The 14107-nt window shown below is 39.1% G+C and overlaps 1 protein-coding gene across 4 annotated transcripts in view; it reads left to right on the plus strand.

Moving 5' to 3' along the window:
• The window catches only part of LOC141900770 (structural maintenance of chromosomes protein 6-like), a 255440-nt gene that overhangs the window by 131980 nt on the left and 109353 nt on the right, over positions 1-14107 (plus strand). For all 4 annotated transcript variants that reach the window (XM_074787796.1, XM_074787797.1, XM_074787798.1 and 1 more), the window contains exon 16: positions 7214-7297. In XM_074787796.1, the coding sequence (XP_074643897.1) occupies positions 7214-7297 (84 nt within the window). The remainder of the gene's footprint in view (positions 1-7213; positions 7298-14107) is intronic.

Here is a 14107-nt window from a genome sequence, read left to right on the forward strand (position 1 = left end):
ATTGTATGAAAATCCGTTAAAATGATGATCTGATTTTTAACAATACTTTGTTTGAAGAATGACTTTTATATTATTCACCAAATAATCCATTACCGTGACCTTTTCCGCTGGTCAATCACTGGTTCAGCCGGTTCGGCAGGTTCAGACTACAGGATCTGAACCAAGCGCGCGCGCCTGCGGTAGTCGAGATGCCGGCACAAGCCAGCTGGTACCATACCGGTCCACTCCGGTATGGGCACTGGTCCGGTCCAGATGTCAGCTGGTTCTGAACTTTTGGTTCGGTCATCGGTCGTGCAGTGCGTCCGATTCTAACGTTAGTCGCTACGGGATTATAGTTCGCTCTCCCACCAGGTCCAGACGCCGTGAACGTAATAAACGGGCGAGGTCTCCTTCTCGCAGGTTAAGGATAGATTGCGAGTGGGATTACGATCGTTATTGCAGAAATTTTCACCAGAATCCCCCTCATCGTTCGTCGACGTCGGTTAGCGAAGAAGGCGATTCTTCTACTGGCAGGTCTCTATCCTGTTCCAGGGACTGTCACCGAAGTCGTCATGATCGTCGGGATAGGGGAAAATTCCTGACTCAGAAGGATTTCTGTGTATTCGAAGAAAAAATTTTAAACTTGTTATCATCGTCACAACAAGTCGTTATTGCAACTTCTACAACAGGTAAGCCTATACCTGATTGTCCGATTAGAAGTTCGCCAGCCCACTCAGTTATTCGGAATTCTGACTCTGAATTCCTAGATGCTGGGGTAGGGTCTGATTTTAATGAGGATCCGGTCCCAGAAGCGGCAATTCCTTCTGGTGTCGTTCCCGCCGCAAGCAATTTTGGGTTGCCCCATTCAATGGGGACTTCCCTGGCTCGCAACGTTTCTATGTCTCGTTCAGTTTTATCCGAACCCGCAGGGGACATGCCATTTAGAGCAATGATTAGTGAGTTTTTTGTCAAACACGGAGCAACTCGCGCCCACAGCGGCTCCTCTGGTCGGTGAGTCAATGGAAGCTTTTCGCCCTCCGGACTCTGATCTTAATGTTTTACGCGAATCGTCAGCGGTTTCAAGAGAATTCTGCTAGAATAGATACGCAATTATGGGGTGAATGTCGCCCCGGAACATTTTCGTTTCCCTCTCCAGAACAGGGTATGAAATCTGAAAAATATTTTAGTTCATGCGATCCGTCTATAGGTGCATTTCGCTCCCTGTATTATGCTATTCCCGGTACTGTGGATCATAGTCATAGCTGCCTGGATGCTGATTATACTTTGATCAGCCCGTATACTGGTTCAGCGCAGTCGGGTATTCGTTTGCCTAAGTCTGGTTTGGTGGCCATGACGTCAATCCTAGACAATCTTACCAGGGTTGGTTCGTGCTCTGCGCTTTCTCAGGCAGCTTCAGATGCCGGTTGGAGAACTAGCGCACAGCTTCAACAACCGCCTCAAGCCTCGTCCGGTCATAAGAGTTCCGGTTCTTATCGGGGCAAGGGGAAGGCTCTGAGAAGGGGCTCTTCCTTTCGGAAAAACTCGGAATGAATTCTCTGGACCAATGGGAGGTTGTCTGCAGCAGGCAAACCCAAGGACGTGATTCAAGGGCTCCGGTCAATGGGCAGCTTCATTGGACCTGAAAGATGCTTGCTTATTTTCAGGTTCCAATTCACCCAAAATATTGGCTATTTCTCAGGATAAGGTGGAAAGGCCGCCAGTTCCAGTTCTCAGGTTTCCTCCATTTGGCCTCGTGGGTTTGCACCAAGTTGGTCATAGCCAGTATTTTTCTTGATTTGTATAAAAGAAAAAGTCAGTATTTGTTTGTATTTTTTGATATTTTGTGGATGGATGGATTCTGACTTGTGAAATTGCGGTCAATTTAATACCACGTCGCTAATACATTTGTATATACGCGCATCAGCAGTCAGTCGCGTGTGTGCGAATATAGGTTACAGTATGGCTGCTTTGTGTGTTAGTAATCACCTGAGCGAGTCTATATGTAGTACAATGACTCGGTGATGATGTTAGTGTGTACACAGCGCTCTCATACATCGGCAGGCGCGCACGTATTGTCAGCCTCATACTAATTGACAAATTGAGTGAATTAAAATCTCCTGATGAAGGGCCTCTGCTTATTGGGCGAAGCTTTATGAAATCCCTGTATTTTAGGCTAAAAAGCTGCCCTCAGCTTATTGGCCAAGTCAGCTTAATCGCTGGAAAATTCAGGTGGTTGTGTTGTCAGGAACAACTGGCTCATACGCTGCCTCTCTTTTGGGTGGTGTGCTAATTTAGAGAGGATGGTACTTATTTGATTTTGCGGTTGACCTACTGCGAGCGCCGTAGGCGCAAAGCTACTCTAAGGGGGGGGGGGTTAAGGGAGCCTCCCCAAGACAACTTTGAAAATAGAAATGCATGTTCGTTCAAATTTTAATGAATATTTCGTATGAAAATGTCACTGAAAAAATGTAATTAATCCTTGAAACATTTTCAGAATAAGTTTTCATTAGGTCTAATAATCCAACAACATACACTGGTGTCTCATCATTTATGGAGAATTGCAAATTTTTTGATAACAGTGTCTATATCTATATCATAGTTATATGTATGCATTCCCCTGGGTACATGCCTATATAGACTAAGTTTTGGTGTGACAGTTGATGATTTGCGCATTTGATTAAAAAAGTATTGATTTTCACTTTTCAAAGGTGATGATAAGTCTTGATTTTGACCATGGCCTGACAACTATGAACCCTGGCTAGAGTAGGGCCTGATGGGCTTATATATTATGTTGATTGCTACATTTTCAATGATTTATCCTGCTAATATTTTTTTATAAATTACCAGATCGTCTCAAGTATTGTTTAATTATTAGACTGATAACTTGCGCCATCTATCCAAGTGATCATTATTAGTTACTTATGCATACTCAACTGTACTTGATTTTGCGTCATTAATTTAATTTATGTATGTGGTTGGTTTGCGACGATATTTTAGTGGTCCGGCTTCATTTTCCCAGTTTTCTCTGTTCAGAGATGCTAGTTTTCCGGAAATATCCGGAATTCCGGAAATTTAGGATCGCCGATGTCAATTCCGGAAATTTGGTGAGAATTCCTCGCGGCGACCAGTAATGGCACGGACCGTAAAAGCGTTTGTTTGTTTGTACTCGTCGTCGCTTCTGTGTTATTTTATCTTGGTCTCTGTTTCCGAGGACGTTCTGCTACAATGTATATATGTGTGCTTGTTGTGGTATCTGTGCGTGCTTAGTCGGAGCGCCACTGTTGTGACGCCATTTCCAATTAAAAGTCAATTATCTTTACGCCCCGTTGTACATCGTCCCGCTGACGGCCAACAATGTGAAGATGCACGTGGTAATAATTAAGATAATATTTAATAAATATCATCTTAATTATTACCACGTGCGTGCTATTTCCTGAGGCACGCAGCTTTGTAACTTTCTTTTTGCGGGACGGTCTGCAAAATGAGCACGCACGGAAAGATTGTCAGTCGGGAGTCGGCCGATATAAAGGCAATCGACAGCGGTATAAAAAATAAATTTAACTGGCAATGGCTAGAGTGTAAGGACAGTAACGGGTCTACTTATCGAACTACATTCGTAAGATAGACTTAGCTGGCGTGGCGTACAGCGTCGTTTGTAAAGACCAGGTCAAATACGGTAGTGGCGGGAAGAAAGATATTCTTTGTCCCCCGAACAGCGCGCGGCATAAGAAGGCAGCGAGGGATGTGAAGCACAACTAATGCCTGCCGTCGTATTTTCAGATGAAAGATGCCGATCGTGACGCTGCATCTCCGGCGATGCAAAAACGCCCGTTCTAAATTCCGGAATTTTGGTACTTTGGTCCTAGCATCTCTGTCTGTTATTTGACACAAGATAGCTTTGTAACTTAATCAGTCAGTCTGAGATTTGTTGCTCTATCTGAGTTTGTTGAAAGAAAGAATGAATTCATTTCTGAAAGAAGAAATAAATGGAATTCTGTAAGATAATAATTATTTTCCTGCCTAATGTCACATCCGGATATCCCTTTGTGCACCGTTAGGGCTGTGGTGATTGACCTTTCTTAAAGAAGTAATTTATACTCGTTGAGGTATGCCGCTACTTATTGTATCGTATCGTATGCCTAACATTTTTGGTTTACCTTTATCAGCAGTGTGAGGTTGGCATTAAGCCAATTCATGTAAAATCGCGGAACGTTTTTTTATGTGAGCATTTTCAGCCCACATGGGACTTAAGTCCCAGCGGGCTATTGCGTTCACTTTTCGCCCGTCGTCTGTCCGGCGATGGAATCCAGTTATTTCGGGAAGTTTTAATGACGCTTCAATGTAATGTCTTGATATTTGGGTTACACATGTATCTACCCTAGACACATCTTCAGCCCAAAAACTGGCCCTGTCAGAATCAAGATGGCCGACTGGCATCCATTGTTGTTCGCCAAAATCAGCACTTTTTTCACACTTTTGAACTATTTGAGGGAAATTTTGAAGACGCTTTAATCAATTACCTTGATGTTTCGTATGTATTTGATTCCCCAAGGGCCCATCAGCTTAAGAAAAATTGGGTTGATCGGACTCAAGATGGCCGTCCTATGACCTTTTTGGTGCCCAAAATTGTCAATTTTGGCTCGAACTCCAAGTTCTGTAGCTTCCTACTGGTTTGCCATTGCTCATTGCAATTTGTGATGGGTATTCTTTGAAAAGGGCTCTTATACCTGAGACAGGTATTTTTGATCAGCCAATTATGACACAATTGGCGGCCATTTTGGTGTCATCAGTACTGATTCATAGGTGGGAGAAAGTTTTCCACATTACATCGAAACCTAAGCATATTGTGTTACCACAATCAATTGCAAAGTTGTAGCCCATGACATTATCTATAATTGTAGTGAGTTTTAAGGATATTAGCTATTCTAGATGGTCACCAGGGGATGTTGAATAGTAGAATAACTTAGTATTTCCTTATTAGATTGGTACCAAAGCATATTTTGTTACCATGATCAATTGCAAAGTTGTAGTTCATGACATGTTCTATGACTGTAGTGAGTTTCAAGGTCATTGGCTTTTGCGTATGGTCACTAGGGGGCGTTGAATAGTAGAATAACTTAACATTTCCTTATTAAATTAGTAACGAGGCATATTTTGTTATCACAATCAATTACAAAATCGTAGCTGCTGACATGTTCTATGATTTTGGTGAGTTTCAAGGTCATTGGTTTTTGTATATGGTCACCATGGGGCATTGAATATTGAAATTGTTAGATTGTTGAGCATTTGAAACCACTTCCCAATCCCTGGACCCTAGTTTTCATTGGTTCTCGGGTTGAACGACGTATAATCGATGCGACTGAAGATAAAACGAACCTCTGTCGATGACATGGTTAACTGTGTTATAACTCTAGGAAAAACTGTTTTTGGCGGGAAAATTCTTAGCTCTCGCGTTTAAAATTGCAATGACCTCGATTGGGGCGCGTCGTCTCTACGAGCGAATGGGATTGGCTGTTTTTGGGATATACGGGGAATTCCGGCGCTACTAAAATAATTATGGGAAAGCCATATAATGGCGTACGTTTCATTGGACTAGGTGCCGTATATGTGCCGATTTCAAATGCTCAATGCTGGTGAGGATGTAATTATTTCACTCATCTTTCATGGGTATTGTTTCATTTTAATACCCGGTGATTGTTTTGATTGACATTGAGGTGTAAGCGAATATTCACTTACACGAGGCCTCCACATGCACGCGGAGTGCTACACCACACACACACACACAAGCTCGTACACTACACTACTAAGGGTGATGCTGTAACGCATGCACGTTTGACATGAAAATAGGCTGAATAATCGTAGCAGAAGATGAGTGCTGTGTTTTCTGTTCGATAGAATTTGTAATAAATTGTAATTTCTTGTGACCTGAAAATACTAAGCAGCAAACTATAAGGTCTGTTGGTGTCTGAATATTGTAGTGATAAATTCCAGGATTTAAAACGATCTAATAGCCGATTTCCTCTGTACCGGTATTTTAGCTTCCCTGGCCAACATTGCTAGAGGTAAATATATAGACCCAATATTCAGCCACCCTCTGATATATGACATCATATGAATTTTAGGCCATCCCCAAATAATGGTCTGTTTGCCGTAACCCGACCAACCCGACTTCAAAGGTACCGAGTGAAAACTTTTTTCTGTGATTCATTGAAATAAATTTTATTTTTGATAAAAACGTCTGACCGACCCACTGCTGACTATGAGCTACGTATGTTTGAATTCAAGTGTGCATCGTGTGAAAACATGCCTTGACATGTGGCGTAGTTTAAGTTTTCCAGGAAACTGGCAGTGTTCCAATAAGCTGCCATTCATTCTAATAGTAACTATATTAAAGCTTGTAACGTAAAAGCGCGCACTTATTCAATGTACTGTTTCATTTTTAACACAGAGATGACGCTCTGGACGAAGTTATAATTTTCGAATAATTCTTGAAATCTACGCTATTAGACAAATTTCCCGTGCACAACGTAGATGATTTTTGCGATATTGTTTCCATGTAAAAAAGCCCTAAGGTGAAAAATTTGGTTTTTTTGCCCAAAAATTTTGCAAAAAAAAATTCTACCTACTTACCGACTCATCCTGAAAAGTTGAGTCGGTGTTGCGGCAAACAGACAATTATTTTGGGATGGCCTTATTTGAAAATATAAAATAGTTTCCCTGCCGCGCCTACCTGTACCCTACAAAATTTTGGACGTGGACCGTAAAAAATGGATATCTTTGGTCTTATTTGACTACAAAATAATTCTTTAAGAAAGATAAAATACAATATAAACTTCTAGAACTTTGAAGTCACGAATTGTAAAGATTTTTTAAGCAATGCCCTTACTCCAAACAACCTCTAGCTTTCAAGGTAAATCGCACTTTGCCCATGGGCAATTTATTTGATGAAATTAACAATGTATATCTGGTTATAATATGAGGCCTGGCAAGGACATAAAACCAGCACTTCTCATGCGTGTAAGCACTTAAGATTTGAGTTCAGAATATCAGTCCATCATGTATCACGTCACTGGCACAGTTTTTGGATCCTCACTTTAAAGTTAAGAATCAAATGAAATTAATCTTTGTCATCCGTTTTACTCTAACTTAAGATTAAAGGACTAAAGCCTGAGCTATAATTTTGGTTGTTTCCATCCTAACTGGGCTAAATTCTATCATTTTAACCTTATTTCAGGCTGCACAGACAGACAAGTACCCCACAGTGCTAGACATGTTGGAAATAGAAGATTCAGTAGTTGCAAACTGTTTGATTGATCAGGTATATATATTGTCATATCAATTCAAGGATGTTATGATTTTCTAGCATGTATCGGCATAACTGTCACAAATTTTTGTCCCTGGTTGAGATGAAAAATATTTTAGGTTGATATGAAATCTTCCATTCACACTTGAACATATGTTGGGCAAATGCCCATCAAAATTGTAGTTTCCGTGATTTCTCAACCAGAAGAAACTTTAGTATACATATAGCGACCTGAGATGTGACTTATTGAAAAAAGGAGCGCGAATTAGCCGTAATAGTTAGCGGAATAGTTATCTATTTATCCTTCACTGCGTGCGTATAGTTCATATTCAACCCGCGGGTGATGGTAACTATGAGAATCAACACAAGCACATGTGCGCGCTAGTACGCGTAGCCTATGTATAATTGATAAAATAAATATTATTTGTTTACCGTATTCACTGACCTACAGTGCTACTCATTTATATACGATGATCATGGCATATACAACGTTAGCAACACTTACAATGGCAAGAGTTTATTTATTCAAAAAAATTGTGGTATTTCTCAGTAATGGCTGAACTAAAATTCAAACCAGTTCCATATTTGATATTTGTGAATACATCACATTTGAAAATGAATTTACACAATATTCTATTTTGATGGGTTTTGCTCTTTAAAAAAGAAGGGATGTGAAATAAAAATGCGTCTTTGATCTCTACTATATATCATCTGAGCTATAACTTGCTGCTCATCGATGGCAATTCTGATGCGTGAGAAGCTCATATGTTTATACATGTGGTCTACAGCATTCTAGGCCTATATTCCTTGAATTATCAGTGGCATTGGTCGAATATAGAAACAAATATACTTGTAGTGATCAGTATGATTTAGTTTGTGATAAGTGCTATCTTCTGGTAAGGCCAAAAGAATCAGGTCCATTGTCTCTCACAGTGGGACAGATAAAACAAGGGTGGAAGGTTTTTATTTTTATTTTCTTTAATGTATAAAAAAGAACAAATAAAAAATGTTTCATGATTTTTGATGGGTTTCGTCGTTAGTTAACAAATGACGACATCGAACCGGCAGTATACAGAGATCGTATATCGTAATCTGGGCAACGTTAACACTCTAATTATTCTTAAGTAAATATTGAGAAATGTCAGGTATCAACCAGACATTACGTCAGATGATGAATAGACATTAACACAAAGTGAGACAACGAGCAGTTCCTCAGCCGAGGAGTGTGAATCTACAGCCATAACTTTGCCATCCACACCACAGTACAGGGAACCTTGAAAGCTCATTGAAATGGATAGAGAGCACTAGTTTTTTCAACAGCACCAAGAGAAAACTATTTTCATAGAAACTTTTACATAAATCTGAGAGGTTAGGTAGGACTTATTTTGTATAGCGGCACCCTCATAAAGAACAGTTTAAGAGAGGTACTTTAAGTACTTATATCACAAAGGACATTAGGTATCTAAACTCATGAGGCTGTCTGTACATAGGCCTATGGCCTTCTTTGATGGTAGATAATGATATGATATGATGATATGATAATTAAAGATGATTACTCGTCATCAGGTGAACTCATTTTTAGACCAGCCAATGACTGAGCCTATTGCTATAAAAATGGAGCAAATTTAAATGACATGATTTCCAGAGCTAAGGCTGTTTGACTCTGTGACTGAGCATATATTCTTGCAAATCATTTATTAAAGCATAATCTATTCTCCAATTCTTAGGGATCTGAATTTTTTTAAAAAGGCCTTGCTAATATTTACAGGAGGTATTTTACGAAATCTGAATGCAAAAATATCGAGCTATAAAATACGGTCCCAATTGACAAGTTACTCATGCATTTGCTCGGCCGAGCATTATATCAGAGAGTAGTTTACTCGGCCGAGTGATTGATTGAATTTACCAATCGACTCAACCGAGCTTATTAAAAGTTAAGTTCTAATAGAATTAACTGATCTACTCGGCCGAGTTTAGTAAAAGTTAAGATTCATCTCCCCAGTGTGGGTTGGTAGAACACATGCACTTATCACTTTACTCAAGTACCCTAATTTTGTCAGCAACACTCTGGCGTCATTACTAGGCAGAGAACTTATACTTCTGCTGTATACCTCCATTGTATTCGGAAACTGATTCGAAGTTAACACGTTTTTACTTCGAATTATTCCTGGTACAACTTAGGTGTAATTCCATCACAAATATCCGATATTCACGTTTTCAACGATTCTTTTAAAACATTTCTCCCCCTTATTGCAACTTCGCAATTGCAAAATCATGATGTTAATGCAATGTTGAAATGTAGAGGGACTACATTTTCTTATTACATGTATTCCAGAGGTGCCAACCTGTACGTATTTTCCATAATTGCTACGGGAATGAACCTCAATTTACGGGAGTTCGTTTTTCTGAAAATTTTCTTTTTTTTAAGTCAAAATACAGGAGGGAAAAATTATGTTACGTAATGAATAAATGTCATTTTTTGAAAAATAATCGTATTATTGTTTGATATAAACGTGCTAAGTTAGTTGCGCAATGTCAGTGTGATGACCTCTTGCATTGCCGCTCAGAACCCGCTGCGATAACGATGGAAGACACTGTCCGCGGCTTACATCAAGGCGAAATGAATTCGTTGTATTCCGACGATGATTGGTCAGAAATTAATAAACCGATTGAAAGTGACGATGAAGGCCCTCCAGAAAAAGGGCGGCGTAATCTGCAAAAATTCAAGGTGGAATATACTGCCACAAGACAAACTAATTGACAAATTGAGTGAATTAAAATCTCCTGATGAAGGGCCTCGGATTATTGGGCGAATCTTTATGAAATCCATGTATTTTAGGCTAAAAAACTGCCCTCGGCTTTTTGACCAAGTCGGCTTAATCGCTGGAAAATTTGGGTGGTTGTGTTGTCATGAACGCTGGCCCGTTCGCAGCCTCTCTTTTGGATGGGTGCTAATTCAGAGAGGGTGGAACTTATTTGATTTTGTGGTGGCTACTGCAAGCGCTGTAGGCTCGAAGCTTCTTTCAGGTATATAATAGCCCTAAATCTGTAGGTTGCTCATAGAGTTGTTTAGCACTCTTTTGTGTTTTAGCAAACTGCTCATTCACACATTATTCCTGCTCTTGGTTAGAAGTATGAGCAGATATTTTTGTTCATGCATGTCAATTACACATGTGAGCAGAAATCAACGTTTTTGCAAGTTGCTCATGCACACATTATTTCTGCTCATGGTCAGAAGTGTGAGCGAAGATCAACCCTCAATATATAAAGAGTTCTAACTTCATATTGGATAAAATAAAACCAATTGCATATACTGGACATACTAATTACTATAGGTACCCGGCATACAAATACCCTATATGATATTTACGAATAATTACAGATAGTGGGTGTATTTTTATAGCTCATAATTACATTACTACGCTGGACATACTAATTTTTCAGTTCAATGGTTACCATAGAGTTAATGAATCAATGCCACTAATTTGAACTGATATTTTTGTAATACAATAACTGGAGAAATACCCCTAATTGTGACAGCCTAGTAGTTGCATTAGAATATTAATATGATAAACTATACACATATATATATATGTATATATAAGTGATAATTTCACCCATCACCATACTCTCTTCATTGCGTCAACCGGTCACAGCTCTCGGATTCCATTCTCATTGTTAACAGCGGATTTCAAGGAGTATTTATATATACATATCGCATTATCTTAAAGGATTCATTTAATAATATATTAGTATGGATACCGTTACCGAACGAGCTGTTAATCATCTCAAAAGTGCGCTTAAAAACTATACAACTGTGACTAGATTGGAAGCAGGATGGTTTTTTATTTTTAAAGACAAAATCAAAAACAACCATTCGTGTTCTGTGATAGGATCCGATCGAATCCAGGACATAATCCCACTGTCCAAAATCCCACATGCCGTATTCCCAGATACAAAATACCATAAACCAATATCCCACATTATTCCGGACAAAATACCACACTCAAGTATTTTAGGAATGTAGATACATGATAAACAAGATATGTTATTTGGTTGTTCAAGTATTTTAGGATACTTGATTATGTGTTGAATTCAATATACCCCTGGGCATTTGATCCATTTTAATAATAAGTTATATACACTAATTATTGATTGTCTCGGTGTGCTGCTGCTGATTTCTGTTCACCTTTCATTGCAAGAAAATTAGTGATTATGCTTAAGCGATATAGATAGAAGCAAAGACAACTTTAATCAACAAGAATCACTTAACAATACATACTTTTTTTATCTAGAAATATTTTATTTCATTTATCACTTTCAAGAGTTGCGAACATAAAATTTACAGAAAAAGAGAGTCACATAAACTGCAGCACAGATGATTCTTTTACAAAGATAAAAAAGTAGATATATAAATGATAATAATGATCATACAAAGTTATACTAAGTTATTTTCAATAATGACGCAGAATGACTGATACTTTGATATTATATATATCTAATATTATAATAAGTTTACCTTAAAAGCCACATATTTTGCCCGATCCCACGAAGAAATTCCCTGATGGTTTTTTGTCCAGTATTATAATCTTCACACAGATTTTTCAAACGGGTGCTGAAGGTCGACATATTTGCGGCGTACTCGTTCGGTTGGGCGTTGTCCGATATTGTCCTGTGCAATTGCAGCTGAAACCGACGCATTGTCCTGTTGAAAGCTGGCAACAGTTCGCCAAATTGAGGGATGATGATGCCCAACGATATTAAAAAACTTACAGTTCCACGATTCGCAAATATTGTTTGTACGTGCATCATCATTGATTGTTGCCTGATCCACGTTCCACACTGCTGGTTGATACAGAGGCGGCACCCGCCTCAGTCGTACTAATCCATCAGGTTCCTCGAACTCTCTTATAACTGCCTGTAACGTATGTGGCATTGAAATAGTCCACTAACAGCTCGACAGCTCCATCAGGAATAGTGTCTAGTAAGTAAGCGAGTCCCGCAGGAACAACATCAACCGGGAGAAATGCTAGACCATCCAGCATTCCAACAAGCAGCTGAAAATTCTCATCTTCTTTGTACAATTGTGTAAGCCCCAACTGTTGTATCTTCCTCTATGTTGACTGCGTCAGATGAAAAAACCACCCCTTTATTTCAACTAGCCCATCGAATGCAGTGTTCAAACATTTTGAACTGCCTTTTCAAAGTCTGCCATGACGAACTCAGGATCTGGAAACAGCTCCCATTTTTCGCACTCTCTTATTATAACCTACAAAATCAAAATAGAAAACAATTTTACAAACTTAATGTTATAAGTACGAAAGCGACCCAGGAACATTCAGATTATCATATTCTTATATTTACTCCGAGATAATGTATTCTATTTAGCGCCAAAATCTTTAAATCCGAGGTATTAGCTTGTAGTAAATGAATTGAAAGAATTTGAAATTTTCTCTGTAAATTGTTTAATTTAGATTAAGATAGATAAACTACCTGTAACATCTGGTATGTGGATTCATCTTTCCTTTCAAGTAGACAATACGCGGCTGTAATTGCAGTTTCTCCGAGTGGCACCCGGATGACGTAAACCTGTTCAAATAATGGTGGTGCCATCGAAAAGGTTCCGTCCATGAACCATGCTCTTGCTTCTCCCAATTTCCCAATACCATTTTCTGTTGCAAATATTACTATTCGCCGCCCTGTGGTTCTGTTGTCGTATAGTAAAAATCGTTCTTCTTGTCCATTGTCAAGGGAGTTAGAAGCCCATTTTCCTTCGATGACTAGTTCCTCGAGACTTTGTGGCTCTTTAGGTAGATTCTTCCTTTTTTCACGACGAATTGACCTTTTGCAAACTTCTTCCCTTGCCATTCGAGCCCTGACACCATCATCATCAACTTCTGCCATAACCCTGCTATATATTTGGACCGGATTAGTTGCGGTCGCATCTGATGCAATTTTCTTCATCGCCAATCTTGTTTTGGTGACTGCTACGGCAGTGGTATCGGCGATATGGTTATGGTCCACTGTTTCCATCGGATTTTCCATCTCTAGATCTGTTATGATTGCACCACGACACCCATCAGCTTTGTTTTTCGCACAGTTCCATCTTATTTGCTTTTTTGTAGTATATTTCTTCACGTACATGTAAACTATGCGAGTCAATCATAAACATCATTGAAAATTTTACTTTTTAGAAAAAATATAATCATATTACACAAATTCATATTTAGGAGGAGATTTGCGTCTAAATACTCAAGTATCTCTACTTGAAGCGATATACCCTGTAGACTTATCCACGTATAAAAAGAAACTTTATGTAAGCTACGCATTGGTCCAACAATTTTGATCAACCATAAATAAAATGCGTAGGATATTTCATCTTAGTCGTTGAGAATTATAACTATTTATGCTGATGTCACGTGGTTCTACTGTCTCACAGTGTACATAATATAAGTCATATATGATATATGTCCAAGTTTCACTCCATCTCTTCCATGGTCTAGGTGATTAAATCTTTGTAATCTGGTTAGGTCTAGGCCTCATCTAGAACCAGGCAGTGCCATGCTACCTATTCATTTCTTCTCATATTTATGGGGTGCTACCAGTGTAATATGTTCTTCTTTCCTCTATGATCTACGTTAATAATATGTTGACACAATTCTTCCTCTAGGAGTCCAATCGCACTTCCCAAGTGCAATCACATGCATGGGACATCAGCTTTTGTAGCTTTAAGACGCGGCTCATCTTTGCTGTCTCCAGGAATTATCATAATAGATCCCACTATGATACATGTAGATGTATATCCCATATCTCCCCCATATAATG

The sequence above is a fragment of the Tubulanus polymorphus genome, chromosome 2 (assembly GCF_964204645.1).
Source record: "Tubulanus polymorphus chromosome 2, tnTubPoly1.2, whole genome shotgun sequence".
Taxonomy (NCBI): domain Eukaryota; kingdom Metazoa; phylum Nemertea; class Palaeonemertea; order Tubulaniformes; family Tubulanidae; genus Tubulanus; species Tubulanus polymorphus.